The following is a 21,145-nucleotide window of genomic DNA, read 5'->3' on the forward strand; positions in this document are numbered from 1 at the left end:
GGATAGTGCTCGTACTTGACATTGGGAGAGTTTACACAAAATTGTGGCACACCTTTATTAGAATGAATGAATGAATGAATGAATGATTAGGGAACACTGACAGTACTTCAGTGTTTCGCAATAAAAATAACATATGAAATCAGGAAACACAGGCTTTTTCTACCAGAATACAAAGCATATGCTGGCGTATATTTGGACCCAGCGCACAATGCGATGGCTTATTCGGACTTAGTTCACAATGCGGTGGCTGTTTCGGATCTCGCTCACGCGATGGCGAATATTCGGATCTAGCTTATAATGCACTGGCGTATATTCAAATCTACCTCACAATGCGATGGCGTATATTCGGATTTAGCTCACAATGCGCTGTCTTATATCCGGACCTAGCTCACAATGCGGTGGCGTATATTCGGATTTAGCTCACAATGCGCTGTCTTATATCCGGACCTGGCTGACAATGCGGTGGCGTATATTCGGAGTTAGCTCACAATGCGCTGTCTTATATCCGGACCTGGCTGACAATGCGGTGGCGTATATTCGGATTTAGCTCACAATGCGCTGTCTTATATCCGGACCTGGCTCACAATGCGGTGGCGTATATTCGGACCTGGTTCACAATGCAGTGGCTTATTCGGACTAAACTCACAATGCGGTGGCTTATTCGGTCCTAGCTCACAACACGGTGGGCGTATTCCCACCTCGCTCACAATGCGATGGTTGATTCGGGTCTATTTCACAGTTCGGGGGTTTATTCGGACGTAGCTCACACCGCGATGGATTATTCGGGCCCAGCTTACAATGCGATGGCTTATTCGGACCTGGTTCACAAAGCAGTGGCTTATTCGGACCTAGCTCACAATGCCATGGCTTATTCGTCTTGTGTGAATCGGCCAGACATCGAATACGATGGAAAACGTCAATCAAATAAATAAACTGATTCATTCCTCCATATGAAACCAGTGTGAGGGAAGTTAAAACCTTTCTAACATACAATGTAGAGAAAACAGTTTCTTTCGTAGATTTCGTACGGTGTTTCGTCCAAGACCGACTCCAATCTAACCACGAAAATATAATCTATATATTGTTTTGTTTTTAACGTTCTATGCAGTTTATCTCTGCACTTATCTGAGCAAGAGTTGGTCAGCACTGAGACAGAATGAACCAGATGACGATGTGTCAAACCATTATCTTACTACGGACAGGTGAGCAGACTTGGAGGTGGGGCAATCAGCATTATAATGTCAACGCGCTCTCGCCTTAAAATATACATTTATATATGTTTTCTGACACCAGTTCTCCACGTGATTACCTAGTGCACAGGAATTATTTTTATATATAACTGTGTCGTAATCCGTATTTTAGTCACAACGTTCTGGGGCTGTCGTGGTAACATGCTGATCTTTCTGAGCTTCCTGGTCTATGGGCATGCGCTGGCCGCCATCACGCCAGTTCACCGTGAGTATTTATTTATTTGGTTGTTACATTATGCCATACTCACAAAGTGTCTCACTTATAATGTGAGGGTCAACATTATGAGTGGAGGACGAACTCGCATGGTAGATCACCATGCCATCACTAAATTGTGTTTTGCTTGCATACTCTGAATTCAACGACCTGTAAAAATTAAAAAATGATGTATACCAAAGTGTTTCTGAGTAACAGGTCGGTCCCGAAGCCGGCTTCGTACATGTATAGGCCTAATGCGGCCTGAGTGAAACACAATGCCGAACACACCAGACATACAGCACCTCCCATCCAGCATACTGACCCCCACGCCAAGAATACCGAACACACCAGACATACAGCGCCTCTCACCCAGTATACTGACCATTGCACAAAGCATGCCGAACACACCAGACATAAAGCGCCTCCCACCCAGCATACTGACCCCGCGCCAAGCATGCCGAACACACCAGACATACAGCGCCTCCCACCCAGCATACTTACCTCTGCGCCAAGAATACCGAACACACCAGACATACAGCGCCTCCCACCCAGTATATTGACCTCCGCGCCAAGAATACCGAACACACCAGACATACATCGCCTCCCACCCAGTATACTGAACCCCGCGCCAAGAATACCGAACACACCAGACATAAAGCGCCTCCCACCCAGCATACTGACCGCCGCACAAAGCATGCCGAACACACCAGACATACATCGCCTCCCATCCAGCATACTGACCCCCGCGCCAAGAATACCGAACACACCAGACATACAGCGCCTCCCATCCAACATACTTACCTCTGCGCCAAGCATGCCGAACACACCAGACATACATCGCCTCCCTCCAAGTATACTGACCCCAGCACCAAGCATGCAGAACACACCATACATCGCCTCCCACCCAGTATACTGACCCCATCGCCAAGCATGCCGAAAACATCAAACATACAGTGCCTCCCTCCCAGTATACTGACCCCAGCACCAAACATGCCGAACACACCAGACATACATCGCCTCCCACCCAGCTTACTGACCCTCGCGCCAAGAATACCGAACAAACCAGATATAGAGCGCCTCCCACCCAACATACTGACCCCAGCGCCAAGCATGTCGACCACACCAGACATACAGCGCTTCTCTCCCAGTATACTGACCCCATCGCCAAGCATGCCGAAAACATCAAACATACAGCGCCTCCCTCCCAGTATACTGACCAAGCATGCCGAACACACCATACAGCGCCTCCCACCCAGTATACTGATCCCCGCATTGCACTTTATTGCCTCCTTCCGAACTGGGAAAAAACATCAGCAATCATACCAAATATAAAAATTTTGTCGTGTAATGAATGAATGAATGAATGAATTAATGAATCAATCAACCAATCAATCAATCAATCAATCAATCAATCAATCAATCAATCAATCAATCAATCAATCAATCAATCAATCAATCAATCAATCAATCAATCAATCAATCAATCAATCAATCAATCAATCAATCAATCAATCAATCAATCAATCAATCAATCAATCAATCAATCAATCAATCAATCAATCAATCAATCAATCAATCAATCAATCAATCAATCAATCAATCAATCAATCAATCAATCAATCAATCAATCAATCAATCAATCAATCAATCAATCAATCAATCAATCAATCAATCAATCAATCAATCAATCAAGCAAGCAAGCAAGCAAGCAAGCAAGCAAGCAAGCAAGCAAGCAAGCAAGCAAGCAATCAATCAATCAATCAATCAATCAATCAATCAATCAATCAATCTATCAATCAATTAACTATTGGCTATCATTTTGAAGCAAGTTATTTCTATAACTCGAGAACGCACCTGTTTCCTCTGATGTTAGGGGAACACTGTTGTGCCTTTTAACCATATACGTGTGGGTTACGAGTGACCCGATGTCCACTATGGCATATCACATGACCTTGTCGAACTGCAGATTGAAAGCTGACTTATAGTGTTACCTTTTCCGTAAAAAAAAACATTCACCCATTTACGCTTTTTTCAATAGACGTGTGGATTTACAACGGTTAGACGTAATATACCGGCGGACAAATCGTAATACACTGGCAGACAAACCGTAATACACTGGCGGACAAACCGTAATACACTGGCAGACAAACCGTAAAACATCAGCGGACAAACCGTAATACACCGGCAGACAAACCGTAATACACTGGCGGACAAACCGTAATACACTGGCAGACAAACCGTAAAACATTAGCGGACAAACCGTAATACACTGGCAGACAAACCGTAATACACTGGCGGACAAACCGTAATACACTGGCAGACAAACCGTAATACACTGGCGGACAAACCGTAATGCACTGGCAGACAAACCGTAAAACATTAGCGGACAAACCGTTATACACCGGCAGACAAACCGTAATACATTGGCGAACAAACCGTAATACACTGGCGAACAAACCGTAATACACTGGCGGACAAACCGTAATACACCGGCAGAAAAACCGTAATACATTAGCGGACAAACCGTAATACACTAGCGAACAAACCGTAATACATTGGCGAACAAACCGTAAAACACTGGCGGACAAACAAATACAAGTGCTTGTGTTTTATTCCTGTCCTATTCCTATTGTTTTAGAGACGTCTGTTCCTTTTTTGTAGTTAATATGACCCAAATAGATGGCAGTAGGAATGAGAGAGCGGTTTTACCCCCTAGGCCAGTCTCCCGGGCAACTCTCAGGCTTATCTTTCATGATGACTTCAATTTCTTGGATAAAAACAAATGGACTCTGGACGCGACCACGTCGCTTGGTGGTGTAAGTATTCGTAGCCACGCCACTTGGTGTAGTAAGTATTCTGAACCACGTCGCTTGGTGGAGTAAGTATTCGTAACCACGTCGCTTGGTGTAGCAACTGGTCGCAACCACGTCGCTTGGTGGAGTAAGTATTCGTAACCACGTCGCTTGGTCGAGTAAGTATTCGTAACCACGTCGCATGGTGGAGTAAGTATTCGTAAACACCCCCCTTGGCGTAGTAAGTATTTGTAACCACGCCACATGGTGTAGCAAATATTCGTAACCAGGTCGCTTGGTGGAGTAAGTATTCGACACCACGTCGCTTGGTAGAGTAAGTATTCGTAACCACGTCTCTTGATGTAGCAACTAGTCACAACCACGTCGCTTGGTGGAGTAAGTATTCGTTACCACGTCGCTTGGTGGAATAAGTATTCGTAACCTTGCCACTTGGTGTAGCAAATATTCGTAACCATCGTCACATTATTAGCTAACTCACTTAGGTGTACAATGACAGCCATCGGTTAGGCCCTCCAGCGAAGGAAATACACCTGGTCCCACCCACTCATACCTGTACATTAAGTGAAATATCCTTGTTTAGGACTCTCAGAGGTGAAGAATACATAAATATTAAATATTGTCCAGTTGAAAGAGTGTGAAAAGTTAGTTGTAAATGCTGTCATCAATAATTTTTTTCGATTTTTCTTTAAAGATAATAAGACATTAGAAAATGATATTTTGCATACTGGGTATTTAGGAGCTCTTCTTGGGATATATTGTTATTGCGTAATAATGTTATAAATGAGGATGTAACGCATGTTTAATAAATATATTTGCACTAGAACTTTGTGTTTTCATCTAACAAAATCCTGGATTTTTATCATATTTATATTTGTAATGTATGTAGAAATATTATCAGAAATCAGATTAAATCCATTTGTTTGAGTATAAACAACAAATTTACATTTAAATACATATATTAAAAATGCATCACATCCTTATTTAGAACATTATTATGGAAAGACGATATATACCAAGCGGTGGTCCCAAATACCCCGGCACATATCAATATTTTCGAATACCCTTTTCTCCAGAAAGAAAAAATCGAAAACAAAAAAACTTGTTTTAAATAAGATTCCATGCTCTTTCATCTGATTCTGGCATCATTTGTATGTTTTCCTCGCTTTGAAACATAAAAAAGACAATTACTTCAGGTAGTTTGCTGTGTTATAATATCTGGTGCGAAAACACACTTATCTAAACCATTTTTGTTTATAATTATAAATATTTTAAAGCATTGTTACTTTAACGGTATTGCCTGAAATACTCACGTGGTGTATCCCCAGATCCTTTGACACGACTTACAAGTCCATGGAAATCTCATCGAGTGTTAACCCCTTCTCTAACCAAGTCTATAACCAAGAGGTATAATGTGACACAAAACAATTGTATAGCATTTTTCTATTTTACAAGACAACAAATCAAATGAACCCTCCAACTTGTCTCTAGCAATTCCCAATTAAATTTAATTTAAATTTAATAACTGCTATTACGTTGATGGGATCGCTATGGGATCCCCGCTTAACCCAATCATGGCTGACTTCTTCAAGAACAAATGATATCAATGCCATATCCATGAGAGCAGCTTGGATTTCTTCCCTCTGCACTATAAATGCTATGTAGACTCCATGAGAGCAGCTTAGATTTCTTCCCTCTGCACTATAAACGCTTTGTAGACCTCATTAGAGCAGCTTGGATTTCTTCTCCATGCACTATAAACGCTTTGTAGACCTCATGAGAGCAGCTTGGATTTCTTCCCCCTGCACTATAAACGCTTTGTTGACCCCATGAGAGCAGCTTGGATTACTCCCCCCTGTACTATAAACGCTTTGTAGACCCCATGGGAGCAGCTTGGATTTCTTCCCCCTGCACTATAAACGCTTTGTACACCCCATGAGAGCAGCTTGGATTCCTTCCCTCTTCACTATAAACGCTATGTAGACCCTATGAGAGCAGCTTGGATTTCTTCCCTTTGCACTATAAATGGTATGTAGACCCCATGGGAGCAGCTTGGATTTCTTCCCTTTGCACTATAAACGCTTTGTAGACCCCATGAGAGCAGCTTGGATTTCTTCCCTTTGCACTATAAACGCTTTGTAGACCCCATGAGAGCAGCTTGGATTTCTTCTTCCTGCACTATAAACGCTTTGTTGACCCCATGGGAGCAGCTTGGATATCTTCCCTCTGATCTGTGAACTCTATGTAGACCCCATGGGAGCAGCTTGGATTCCTTCCCTCTGCTCTGTGAACTCTATGTAGACCCCATGAGAGCAGCTTGGATTTCTTCCCTCTGATCTATGAACTCTGTGTTGACCACACATTTCTGTCATTCAGAAACTGTCAACATTCGAAACTATTCCTCAATTAACTCAACTGCTGCCATCCAGCCATTAAATTTAATACTAAAACCGAAATCAGTGGAACCCTTCCTTTCCTCGATACTCTGATCATCAAATCTGATTTTGCAAAAGAAACGACCGTCTACAGGAAACCTACTTACACATGACTGTATACAAATTGGATCAACTTCAGTCCAACCAAATACGATCAATCTCGTCCGAACGCTACTGTATAGAGCATGGCACATCTGCAGTTCGTATACAAATTTCATGCATAATAGTTAATAGCATCAAACAGATGTTACTGTGTAATCCATTTGCTAAACACATCATCAACAAGACAGTTAGACACTTTGTAAATAAATAGTTCACTCCTTCTCAAATCAAGGAGTAGTATTTTGGCCCTGCAAAGAAACAGATTTACATACAGCTGGTATACCTCGGCCCAACCTCGAATCAGCTTCAGAACTAACCTAAATCTGTCAACTAACTGATACCAGCTGTAGATATAAACCTTGTTCACAGAAATAGCTGTACTACAGCCTTATTTTTCCCATATAAGGATAACGAGGATGAGCCATTAGGGAGCAATTGTGTATACAAAATAAATTGTGGAGGATGTCCTTCTAGCTATATTTGTAAGATCTACAGATATATATTCGAGAGGTTAAGCTACCATAATATATCTAACCATCAATAGAAATTCTCCGCCTTTGCAGGCCACTGTATATGTGATACACCTAATAGGATATCTGTATATGTATTGGTGATACACCTAATAGGATATCTGTATATGTATCGGTGATACACCTAATAGGATATCTGTATATGTATTGGTGATACACCTAATAGGATATCTGTATATGTATTGGTGATACACCTAATAGGATATCTGTATATGTATCGGTGATACACCTAATAGGATATCTGTATATGTATTGGTGATACACCTAATAGGATATCTGTATATGTATTGGTGATACACCTAATAGGATATCTGTATATGTATCGGTGATACACCTAATAGGATATCTGTATATGTATTGGTGATACACCTAATAGGATATCTGTATATGTATTGGTGATACACCTAATAGGATATCTGTATATGTATTGGTGATACACCTAATAGGATATCTGTAGATGTTTTGGGACAGAGTAAAACTGACTTAAAACTCAGAATCAAGGAATCTATGTGCATAGCTCAGCAAACCATCTTTAAATAATACGTTATCATCCAGCCCAATATACCTCTTTAACGTATGAATTCTGCCAAAGTGGCTCAGTTGGTTAGCCGGCTAGTGCAGAGTAATGACCCAGGAGCCTCTCACCAGTGCGCTCGCTGTGAGTTCAAGTCCAAATCATGTTGGCTTCTTCTCTTGCTGTAATTGGGAAGGTCTGCAAGCAACCTGCGGATCGTCGTGGGTTTCCCCCGGGCTCTGCCCGGTTTTCTCCCACTATTATGCTGGCCGCCGTCGTATAAGTGAAATATTCTTGAGTACGGCGTAAAACACCAATCAAATAAATAAATAAATGAATTCTGTCAAATCCTGGCTGAGTACTTTGTGTCAAGTATCTGACCGACTGTACATAATGTATATAGATGTCTGTATGTATAAACTGTGTTGATATGTACTCTCTATAAGTAATCAGGGTTACATTATTGTATGACATCTTTTCCCACTGGTCAGGCCTATGACTGGCCCTATTGTGTAGATGTTATTAGTAAACCTGTTCTGTTCATTATTGCACATACTATGTGTGTATACTTGAAGAGTCACGTATGTTAGGTTATGCCACGGGTTTTGTACAGGCAGACAGACCTGGTGGTTTTGTTTTATGTTCCTTCAGCTTGGGTCTATGAGTTGTTCTCACCCAGTATGTATATATACCCTGATTGTTGTGAGTCCATCCATTTGCAGATGTCACTTTACCTAATGATGGAGAAATTACTCTCCGAAAGCTTGTAATATACAATCATGTTGTGCACAGTTAATGTCTTCCCTCAATGCACGCGTTCAGAGATGGCGTCAAGGATGAACATGCTGGAAATATGGGTGCCACCTAGTGCCCCTAAAGCAGCCTCTCCAGCCAACAAAGTTGTGACAACGATCACCGTTGACGTCACCTCAGCAGGGTACTTAATTTCCAGACTGACCACTGGGGCCTATGGAAAACTGCTACTCAAAGCAATTTTTGCTCCCCATTTGCACTTTTATATGTTAGGCCACATCATTTACTTCATATTAAAAATAAAAACCAAGCCTTTCATATTTCCTTTTAGTAGCTTCTTCACTGCCCGGTTTTCCTATCGCATTAATTGTTCTACTTACATGTACTTACTTACAGCGAGATCTCATCTGTTGGGAGGTGTTCTCTTTCCGTTTGGTAACATCTGCAATGAGGTGATTTCTTTTGTTTATTTGAGGGAGCGAATCGCCAAAGTCGCTTGTCTGAAAACGACCCAAGTGAGTATACATTATTTACCCATATAATAAATGCTCCCGTTTGTTATTTTTCCTACGCAGCACAATGAATTTGAGTTCTACAGTCCGGATACCAGGAACACCTACACACGGGATGGGAAACTTTTCATTCGGCCTGTGAGTCACACAAAAATATTTACTGTATATTATATCCATTCAAGATTCACATATTGGGCAATCATTTTCAATGCTAAAATTTACAAAGAAGTGAACTGGAGTGATGTATTAAAATAGCGCCCTTAATCAGAATAGTGCCTGAATTCCATCGTTCATCTAAATGAAGATAATTACAATTATTAAATGTTCATGGCCGACTAGCTCTGAGATCGGTTAGCTATGGTCCCAGCTTAGCTTCCACATTCCGCAGTTCCACTCTGAACTGTTACATTCACTAACCTGTAACTCGGTCCTCTCATCTGCAACACTGTGCGCCACAAACAGAGGTGTCCTGTGATATCAAGGTAATTCTAAATTCATATCACCTCTTTATGTGGGAATAATAAAGGCCACAGCATCGCAAATAACACAGATGTAACCGACGCACCGACTCGGTTGCTAGGGTGAACTCGGCTGCTCTTCCCAAAATTAAGACCATGTTTTTTTCACAGTGTAATTGATTATAGATCATTCTGTTCATTAGTAACACACAAATTAAAGTTAATACTTCCAAACAATTTGTCAGTCTCCCTTTAGATCGTGTACATCTCACTGGTTTTAGGTTTGTAAATGGAAGAGTGCAGTTCTGTATTTCTGAAAGCTAAGCTTGGAAGAATGAAACAGATCTCAGATTTAATGGCTGACGTACCTGGTAAGGCCTTCCAGCACCGTGCGGGTGGTCCTGGGTTTCCCCCAGGCTCTGACCGCCTTCCTCCCACGATAATGCTGGCCGCGGTTGAGCACGGCGTAAATCACTAATCAAATATATAAATAAATAAATAAATGACAGGTACGGTTATTCTGTCATTTTCGGTTGTACTTCTTTCTTATAAAACCAGTCCAACTGATCTCTTTACTTGTGTTATGTTTTCTTGTTTGTATGTCATAGACTTTGACGTCAGACAGATTCGGCGGTGACTTCCTGTACCATGGAACACTTGACCTCAAGAGTGAGTTTAAAATCAAAAACTAGACGTAATGCTCAGGTATCTTCGATGTTCTATCCCAAATTTGTTACACGGTCTTGCATGTCAGAAATATGTGAAAAAAATATGAATATCAAAAAAAAAAAAGGTGAAACCAGTTATATTGAGATATGTCCTGTGTTCCACACGTCCCATACATATCATCACAGAACCCTGAAGATCACGAGTGAGTATAAAATCCTAGACCAAATAATGCTCAAATTTGTCCCTGTTCAGCTCACGCCATATCATGGAGCCTTGTACGTCAAGAGTAAGCCAAACATCCTAGACTAAATAATGCTCAAATATGTCCTCTGTTCAGCTCACGCCATATCATGTAACCTTGTACGTCAAGAGTAAGCCAAACATTCTAGACTAAATAATGCTCAAATATGTCCTCTGTTCAGCTCACGCCATATCATGTAACCTTGTACGTCAAGAGTAAGCCAAACATCCTAGACCAAATAATGCTCAAATTTGTCCCTGTTCAGCTCACGCCATATCATGTAACCTTGTACGTCAAGGGTAAGCCAAACATCCTAGACTAAATATTGCTCAAATTTGTCCCTGTTCAGCTCACGCCATATCATGTAACCTTGTACGTCAAGAGTAAGCCAAACATCCTAGACTAAATAATGCTCAAATTTGTCCCTGTTCAGCTCACGCCATATCATGTAACCTTGTACGTCAAGAGTAAGCCAAACATCCTAGACCAAATAATGCTCAAATATGTCCTCTGTTCAGCTCACGCCATATCATGTAACCTTGTACGTCAAGAGTAAGCCAAACATCCTAGACTAAATAATGCTCAAATATGTCCTCTGTTCAGCTCACGCCATATCATGTAACCTTGTACGTCAAGAGTAAGCCAAACATCCTAGACCAAATAAGACTCAAATTTGTCCCTGTTCAGCTCACGCCATATCATGTAACCTTGTACGTCAAGAGTAAGCCAAACATCCTAGACTAAATAATGCTCAAATATGTCCTCTGTTCAGCTCACGCCATATCATGTAACCTTGTACGTCAAGAGTAAGCCAAACATCCTAGACCAAATAAGACTCAAATTTGTCCCTGTTCAGCTCACGCCATATCATGTAACCTTGTACGTCAAGAGTAAGCCAAACATCCTAGACTAAATAATGCTCAAATATGTCCTCTGTTCAGCTCACGCCATATCATGTAACCTTGTACGTCAAGAGTAAGCCAAACATCCTAGACCAAATAAGACTCGGATACACCCTATATTTCCCGAGCATCACACCTCCGGTCATTGCACATAAAGAGTCCAAAATACTGCACTAAATAATGCTCAGATATACCCTCTGTTCTACTCGCATATTGGACCTCAAAATGTAGCTTAAAATATCACACCATATAATGTTAACAGGTATTCTCCTGTAGATAAGGTTACAGCTCATTTTGGATCAACAACCCACCGTCCAGCTCCACCCCTAAAACCCCTGTAACCGATTTACACCTGACATTGACAGATGTTCACAAAGGGAGATAACTGTATCCAACACGCATGACCGGGATTTCTTCGCTGTGGAACAAACGGTCTCAAATGGCTGCTCTGTATTCACGTTAAAACATCTTGTCGCTTTGCCAGTCACACATAGTTTGACAAATTTGGTGCATCTGTAGTTGATCGTTGACATGAAGAACTTGGGTTGCAGCATTGTTTTAAGGTAAAAACTTAGATTTATTTACTTATTTATTTGATTGGTGTTTTACGCCGTACTCAAGAATATTTCACTTACACCACAGCGGCCAGCTTTATGGTCAGAGGAAACCGGGCACAGCCCAAGGGAAACCCACGACCATCCGCAGGTTGCTGAAAGACCTTCCCACTTACGGCCAGAGAGGACGACAACATGAGCTGGACTTGAACTCATAGCGACCGCATTAGTGAGGGGCTCCTGGGTCATTACGCTGCGCTAGCGCGCTAACCGACTGAGCCACGGAGGCCCCTGAAAACTTAGAAAAGTATAAATAAAATAAAAACTAGAACTATGTTGTATCTTTGGCTGTCGTCAATGCAATTAATATATACCATATTCATAAATTGCTGTGCGCTTTTTTGTTTGTATGAACCGTTGTGCGCATGCGCACTGATGCACAACTCCAAACAGCTATCTAATTTGCACGTTCATGTACAGCAACACACCTTCTATATTCAGAGCTGTACGGGTATTGTACAATTGACTGGAACAATGGTTGTGTGCGAGATGCCAACAAACTCGGTATTCTGCCTCCGGTCATGTCGTCCTTCTTGAGAGGAAAGACGGATTTCAAGTACGGCAAGGTGGAGATTTCGGCTCGAATGCCACTTGGGGACTGGCTGTGGCCCGGTGAGTTTTGTGGTCAAATGAGCACTGGTAGAAAACTTTCACACATACTTACGTACATACGAACACGCATACAATATAATTAAAGACGTACAGCATAGAGAGTAAGACCAGAGCAGCGACGACAATGTCATGGCTGGTAAACAGTGACACGTAAGCGGTAAAATACGGCATCTTGTCAGTTTACCTCAGTCTTTGTTTTATTCTTACTGTTCATGTAAATGCATAAATAGTACCAATTTACAACCCCTTCCAGTGCCATTGCTTAAGCAGAACTAGGTAAAAATAATATGCAGTGATGGTAATTGCAAGTTATTAGACCTCACTATTCTAGAGTTACTCAAAATGCTCTATTGTCATCATATTTAACATACAATTACATTAAAACAATGAAAAGGGACCAGGCAACGGGGATGCTTAGTCCACCAGCAGAATCCTGGTTTATGCTGGAATACAATATGAGACAAGACATACAACATAGACAGTAAGACGAGAGCATCGACGACAATGTGATAGATGGAAAATGGTCACACATAACCGATGAAATACGGCCTACAGCATGTACATGATGCCCTGGTGTATATTCCGGTGAATATGGTACACGGATGGGTACCACTTGGCTTAACAACTAAGTATGATCACAGAAAACGGCTATGTATGGATAAGTATAGTACAATTAAACATACGTTCAAAAATTGTCCGATTTACCAATAATGTTCATGTCTGCTATATAGAGGTACCAAAAAAATACCGTAAATATGAATGCAAACATCGGCTATATACTGATACATCTCTTACATATGAATGCAAACATCGGCTATATACTGATACATCTCCTACATGTGAATGCAAACATCGGCTATATACTGATACATCTCCTACATGTGAATGCAAACATTGGCTATATACTTATACATCTCCTACATGTGAATGCAAACATTGGCTATATACTTATACATCTCCTACATGTGAATGCAAACATTGGCTATATACTGATACATCTCCTACATGTGAATGCAAACATCGGCTATATACTGATACATCTCCTACATGTGAATGCAAACATCGGCTATATACTGATACATCTCCTACATGTGAATGCAAACATTGGCTATATACTGATACATCTCCTACATGTGAATGCAAACATTGGCTATATACTGATACATCTCCTACATGTGAATGCAAACATTGGCTATATACTGATACATCTCCTACATGTGAATGCAAACATTGGCTATATACTGATAAATTTCATACATGTGAATGCAAACATTTTCTATATACTGATAAATCTCCTACATGTGAATGCAAACATCGGCTAAAGACTGATAAATCTCCTCCGTGTGGAAACATCGACTAATTATGTTGATGATCTGTTGAATTTAAACAATGCATATGTAGCGAAAGGTTGTGAAAGATATCTATCCACCTTATCTGAGTTTAAAGGAATCGATACACCTGGAATTATATTTGTATAAATACCACAGCGATATCCTGTCACATCCACTTTACGTCCAAGTTACCAAATGTCAATTAACAATGAGTGCAGTTCTCTTTGAAGTAAATATCGCCGGAGTATCCAGAATCTCTGTTATTTGGAAATTGGTCTTTGGTCTTATCATTAACCAGGGATACCTATTAATTGGTTGGTGCACGAAGTCTGTTTTGATATACCAATACGTTTTGTACAAATCGGTGAAAAACACCGATACATCTGGTACACGTATAAATGCGATGCTTAATTAGGCTGTCTGGCTGTGAATATCAGTATTGGATGGTTGCAATTTAGAGAGCTTTGGCATATGTACACGTGGGTATATTAGCGCTGATTGCAATCAGTGTATCTATCTGCATTCTCGTATGTACATGTGAGTATATTAGCGCTGATTGCATACGGTGTATCTATGTGAATTGTCATATGTACATGTGTGTATATAAGCGCTGATTGCATATGGTGTATCTATCCACATTCTCATACGTATATATGGGAATTTTAGCGCTGATTGCATACGGTGTATCTATTTGAATTGTCATATGTACATGTGGGTATATTAGCGCTTATTGCAATCAGTGTATCTATCTGCATTCTCATATCTACATATGGGTATATTAGCGCTGATTGCATGCGGTGTATCTATCCGCAATCTCATATGTAGATGTGTGTATATTAGTGCTGATTGGATACGGTGTATCTATCTGCATTCTCATATGTGCATCTGTATATATTAGCGCTCATTGCATGCGGTGTATCTGTCTGCATTCTCATACGTATATATGGGAATTTTAGCGCTGATTGCATACGGTGTATCTATTTGAATTGTCATATGTACCTGTGTTTGTATATGAGCGGTGATTGCGTACGGTGTATCTGTCTGCATTCTCATATCTACATATGGGTATATTAGCGCTGATTGCATGCGGTGTATCTATATGCACTCTCATATGTACATGTTGGTGTATTAGCGCTGATTGCATACGGCGTATCTATCTGCATTCTCATATGTGCATCTGTATATATTAGCGCTCATTGCATGCGGTGTATCTGTCTGCATTCTCATCTGTACATATGGGTATTTTAGCGCCGATTGCATACGGTGTATCTATCTGCATTTTCATATGTACCTGTGTTTGTATATGAGCGGTGATTGCGTACGGTGTATCTGTCTGCATTCCCATATGTACATGTGGGTATATTAGCGATGATTACATACGGTGTATCTATCTGAATTCTCGACAGTTAGCATAACATATAAGGTTGTATCTACTTCTAGCTTCCTTCTGTGACACTTCAACACTTAGTGCTCCTGTTAACCTGTTTTCTTTCCTGTCGCTTAATGACGTGTGGGTCTTGGCAACGTTACTACATGTCATTCTGCGTTTGTTTCAACAAATAAATTTCCCTAATTATAGCTTATGTCATGTTACACTGAGCACCTATCTCTCCCTCTTTCTCCCTATAGCTCTATGGATAATGCCGAGAAATTACTATTATGGTTCCTGGCCTAGGTCTGGAGAGATGGACTTTGCAGAGACTACAGGTAAGCCGGTGAAGTGAATGGATATCATAAGGCACCAATTTTCACTGAACTGTTTCTAATATTTGTTCTTCACAAGTTCCTTGACTGTTAAACTTTGGAATATAATGTGCACTGTTACTAACAGGGCAACCTTGAGAGCTGATGTTGCTGTCATATTCAACCAAAAAGTTCATCACTATTATGTTCTGTACATGGGATTGAACACAGTTTACCCCTACCATATTTAAGCCATCAGTTTCCTCTCTGGTGCTTCGTGAGAAGGTCGGCCTGTCTGCGAATGATCGTGCGTTTCTTCCGAGCTCTGGAACGCCAATCAAATAAATTTATAAATTAACTATACATAACAATATATGTGTCACTTAATTCGTATGCTGTAAAGCGTGTAACTTTGCTAAAGGATCCTTTTCGTATAAAGTCTTGTGTGTTACTCTTTATTTACGTGTATTATGTCAATTCCGCCAAGTATTTATATCTCAATGATATCGTACTAAACCACTTAACTAGTAACAGACAAGAAAAAGGTAAAAGTCAATAGAAAACGAAGCCACTGTGATTTTCGGAGACGATAACTGCCATATTGGATGTGTGAACAAACGCAACAAGCGCAACTGAGATATATGTTTTGATTAACAAACTATTGGTGGCTTGGTACATGATCTAAGTACTGATCTATCTTATTTATTCGCCTAGAACATACGTTGCATTTTTCCATCATCACTGAAAACGGCAGACTGTTTGCTTTGCAGGAGTCGGTCCTAACTTCTTTCTGTATACACTTTCATGGTCCTTTATTGGTTTGTGTTCAACGCTGTTTTGGAAATTCGCCTCCGGATTACTTACCCGAGACGTCCAGTTATGATTGACTGCAGGTACAATGTATGCGAATGTCTTCTGTTGACGTCTACGTTCATATATCATGCGTGCTATAGAGCGTGTAACCGCTAACCTTTGACTTTTCACAAACCTTATTGATCAATGTCAGGTAACATCAACTACGGTAATATGGGTGCTCAGCGTGCTACCGCTTCCCTTCACTTCGGCAACTCTGTAGAAACAGACAAGCATTTATCGGGTGAACAGTAAGTACCCTGATTTCTTCTGTTACTTTTGCCATTCATATTTAGCGTAATAATGTAAAAGTCAACGATCAGATCCAGTTGGTGCCATTCGTAGCGACAGACAAAAGCTATTCCTAAAACTATTTTATTTTTGTAATTTTTCTCTGACCTTTAAAACTACCATTTACAAAACAACAAAATATGATTCCTCTGTCTGACTATAACTAAGTCACTTTCTCCATAACAATTTCACTTAAATCTATTTCAAGGAACATGCTGAAAATAGTTAATTTGTGTGATGAATTCCTGTGGTATCATTTCCTTAAACTATTTTAATTTATTTTTGTACTTTTCTGGGTAACAAAAAACATTTATTTATTAATTTATATGATTGGTCATTTTCGCCGTTGAACATGATGGTGATAGGAACAGGGCAGAGCGCGAGAAAAATCTACAAGATGATTGAGGTCCCAAACCAATCAAGCAAAGAAGTAAATTATATCTCAATCAAACTACTTTGCTATCCAAAGGTGTTTGTTTCGACATCAGATGTTGTTTCGTTGCGCATAACGACAGAGGCATGTCAAGTGGTGTGATAATAACCGAAGCACAGACCAAAACAGTGACTTCAGTGTGATAGACGTACAGCACAGAGAGTAAAAACAGAGCAGTGACTTCAGTGATGACAGTGTGACAGACGTACAGCATGTAGAGTAAAAACAGAACAGTGACGACAGTGTGATAGACATGCAGCACAGAGAGTAAAAACAGAGTAGTGACTTCAGTGACGACAGTGTAATAGACGTAAAGCCTAGAGATTAGCACCAGAGCAGTGACTTCAGTGTGATAGACGTACAGCACAGAGAGTAAAAACAGAACAGTGACGACAGTGCTTCAGTGTGACAGACGTACAGCACAGAGATTTAGACCAAATCAGTGATTTCAGTGTGATAGATGTACAGCACAGAGAGTAAAAACAGAACAGCGACGACAGTGTGATAGACGTACAGCACACAGATTAAGACCAAATCAGTGACTTCAGTGTAATAGACGTACAGGACAGAGAGTAAAAACAGAACAGCGACGACAGTGTGATAGACGTAGAGCACAGAGAGAAAAACAGAACAGCGACGTCAGTGTAATAGACGTAGAGCACAGAGATTAGCACCAGAACAGTGACTTAAGTGTGATGGACGAACAGCAGGGAGAGTGAAAACAGAACAGTGACGACAATGTGATAGACGTACAGCACAAAGAGTAAAACAAGAGCAGTGACTTCAGTGTGATAGACGTACAGCATAGAGAGTAAGACCAGAGCAGCGACGATAGTGTGATAGACGTACAGCACACAGATTAGCACCAGAGCAGGGACTTCAGTGTGATAGACGTACAGCATAGAGATTTAGACCAAATCAGTTATTTCAGTGTGATAGATGTACAGCACAGAGAGTAAAAACAGAACAGCGACGACAGTGTGATAGACGTACAGCACACAAATTAAGACCAAATCAGTGACTTCAGTGTAATAGACGTACAGGACAGAGAGTAAAAACAGAACAGCGACGACAGTGTGATAGACGTAGAGCACAGAGAGAAAAACAGAACAGCGACGTCAGTGTGATGGACGTACAGCACAGAGAGTAAAACCAGAGTGGCGATGAGAGTCAAGAGCAGTGACAGTCATAGTCAAACGTAACAGGCGAAATACGTTCTTTTGTCAGTTTACATCAGTTAAGGTTTTATTCTAACTCTTCATATGAATATTTAAATAGTTGCGACTTAATACCCCAGTAGCACTATGGTTTACCGGGTAAGCAGAATTGGGTAAACAAATGCAGTGATGTTACATGGAATTTTTTAGGCATCGCTGAACTAGAGTGACTGAAAATGCTGTTTTGTCAACGCATTTTATAAACAATCACATCCTATTCCTATCAACCAGCTTTCTGCACGGCGCAACATATGGAGACGCTTTCCATAAATATACCCTGGACTGGACGGCAACATATGTCAAGTGAGTGTTTGTTTTTCTTTTTGCAAGTTGTTTTTTCATTATGTAAAGTATTTCCATTGGACATTACATTGTGAACTTCAAGGATGACATTCATGAAACCAAATTAAACTTGTGTAACAGTGTAAGATAACGCACGTTGAATCTGGAGTTGGCGGCACACATCTTTGGAATATCTGTGTGTTAAAAATATAGTTCACTGTGCTTTTATCAGATAATATTTTAGCTATCTAACAAACAAAAATAGCTAATTTTGTCTTTCTTGTACGATCAATTTCACCGAGCGGTAAAAACCTAACATTTCGTTCACGACTGAATGTAAGTTACACTTTTTTTGTTTGCCGAGTTCTGTTGATTTTAGATTTGTTTTGAGGTTTGTTTGGAATGTAATATGATATCCTAGTGGAAAAGATAAGTTAAAGCATCAAAATGCAATTTTAGATTGATGTTTAGGACAGCTGAAGCAGATACTGGTCTCGTTGTAGGATGTACGTGGATGATATTTTGGTTTATGGCCTAGAAATGCCCTCGGATGGCTTCCATAACCATTTCAAAATTCCTGGCAATAACATCTGGGGACAAGCGCATAATGCGCCCTTTGATAAGGACGTAAGTTGTGGTATGATTGATTGATTTGATTGATTGACTGATTGAATGATCGATTGACTGGTGTTTAAGCCGAGCCCAAGAACTCACGAAGTAGACCGCCGACCTTCGTCACGTACCTGAAATGTGGTTGTACGAGAACCACAATAGCAGCAAATAGCCTAAGTGGTTAGAATTGTAAATGATTTATAGCGAATCACGCCCGACTACGTAATATTCATGTAGCTATAGACATGACGTCACAGTTGACCATCCTCAAGGTTTGTTTGCTTTTTAACCTGGCAATTACCATCAGAGTGCTTGGTGGGTTCTTGCTATACCCGTAGAAGCAAATATACAGCTGCACCAGTTTGATGAGGCCAATAATGGACAAATTTTAAGTTCCAATTTATAACACTGACAGCCATGAACAAAGTTAAGGTTCAAAGTTTTGTTCAAAGTTTTGTTCAGTGGCAATATGTTTATACAATTTGTAATGAGAACCATTAGCTAAATCTGGACACTAATCCTTTAAAGCGAAGAAAACAAAAAAATAACCATAGTTGTCCAGGTCAGTGATCTAGACAACCCAGGTAGACGGGTGGGCACAGTATCTCATCTGTTTAATCAATATTGTACGTTTAGTTAGCCACATAGATAGAAAAACAAATTGAGGGAAGAGGATTTGGTAGGCCTCTAAACAAACTACTTGCAGGGTTACATCCCTTTGGCTGTTACCTTCATTTTTATTATCATTTGTATATTAATTTGGAATTGCAGAGATACATGCAGAGTTACATCCCTTTGAATGTCCCCTTAATTTGTAACGCTTTTTGTATGCTGTGGTTTGGAAGATCAACATTACTCTCACAGTTACGTATTCCTTTGTGTGTCGCCTTTAGTTCTATGTCATCATGAACGTCGCTGTAGGAGGAACCAATGGGATCTTCTTTGACTGGGTGAAGAACTACCCACACCCGATGCCCTGGCGGAATAAGGACAGCCCCCGTGTTGCCACGGAGAAGTTCTGGAATCACATGCATGAGTGGTACCCGACCTGGCACGGAGAAAATGCTGCAATGAGAGTGGACTACGTCAAGATCTGGGCGTACTAACAGTACACCTGCACAGCTATATTCTCACAGATCTGCCAAATTAAACCAATCAAATTGTATAAAGTCTTGTTTTTTTCCCTGTTTGGGTGCATTTCTCGGTGGTTTTAATTAATTCATAATAAGGGGCTATATTTGTCAAACGTCTTAACACTTAAGTCAAAAATTCTAACAGCTAAAATTGAAATGTTCTAGGAATTCGAAATTTGTACACTGATTCTTTACTGTAGAACACCGGATCGGGTCATACCAAAGACTTTAAAAACGGTACTTGCGGCTTCCTCGCTTGCAGCTCTGCAGTGAGAGGTTAGAGCAAGGAAACATCATAAGTTGGCCAATTGTCAGTATAATGTGACTGGGTGGGGTGTCATGTCTGGTGTCTTCGCCATGATACTTCAATGGCGGCAGGATTTTCGCGGCATGGACTCGCATTGCCACAAGACACTTTACCACATATAAATTGCAATTTAGCCAGCGTTTTCAGCGAATTCCGTCTGCTTAACCCAGTAAAGCAACGAGTCCAAGCATATTCCTGCATGGTGAAAGCTACATGTAAGCCCACACCAATCCGATGCAACAGGAGGAGAAAAAACACTTAAACCCGTGGGCAGCCGAAACCGCAAGGTCAAACGGTGTATAAAATGTTAAAGCCAGTATGTCAGACTTGCACAGTGTTTAAAGAACACTGCAGTCATGCGACGACTGACTTTAGAACAACGCGAGAGGTTCCTGGGTATGGTGGT

General features: G+C 40.6%; 1 protein-coding gene across 1 annotated transcript; it reads left to right on the forward strand.

Moving 5' to 3' along the window:
* The first annotated feature begins 1,371 nt into the window (after positions 1-1,371).
* On the forward strand, positions 1,372-20,446 carry LOC135475928 (beta-1,3-glucan-binding protein-like). Its single transcript, XM_064755891.1, has 10 exons — positions 1,372-1,455; positions 4,108-4,262; positions 9,166-9,240; positions 10,169-10,229; positions 12,428-12,598; positions 15,559-15,636; positions 16,619-16,715; positions 18,637-18,708; positions 19,191-19,314; positions 20,193-20,446. The coding sequence occupies exons 1-10, from the start codon at positions 1,392-1,394 to the stop codon at positions 20,403-20,405; spliced, it is 1,110 nt and encodes a 369-aa protein (XP_064611961.1). The 5' UTR covers positions 1,372-1,391; the 3' UTR covers positions 20,406-20,446.
* The last annotated feature ends 699 nt before the right edge of the window (positions 20,447-21,145 follow it).

Source organism: Liolophura sinensis, chromosome 9 (assembly GCF_032854445.1).
Source record: "Liolophura sinensis isolate JHLJ2023 chromosome 9, CUHK_Ljap_v2, whole genome shotgun sequence".
Classification (NCBI taxonomy): Eukaryota; Metazoa; Mollusca; class Polyplacophora; order Chitonida; family Chitonidae; genus Liolophura; species Liolophura sinensis.

What these genes read in the sequence shown, in the direction of transcription:
- LOC135475928 (XM_064755891.1), top strand. Translation starts at nt 1,392, where the DNA reads ATGCTGATCTTTCTGAGCTTCCTGGTCTATGGGCATGCGCTGGCCGCC. An exon ending in GGACTTTGCAGAGACTACAG is followed by an intron (nt 15,637 to 16,618) that starts GTAAGCCGGTGA and finishes GATCAATGTCAG; the next exon opens with GTAACATCAACTACGGTAAT. An exon ending in ATGCGCCCTTTGATAAGGAC is followed by an intron (nt 19,315 to 20,192) that starts GTAAGTTGTGGT and finishes TGTCGCCTTTAG; the next exon opens with TTCTATGTCATCATGAACGT.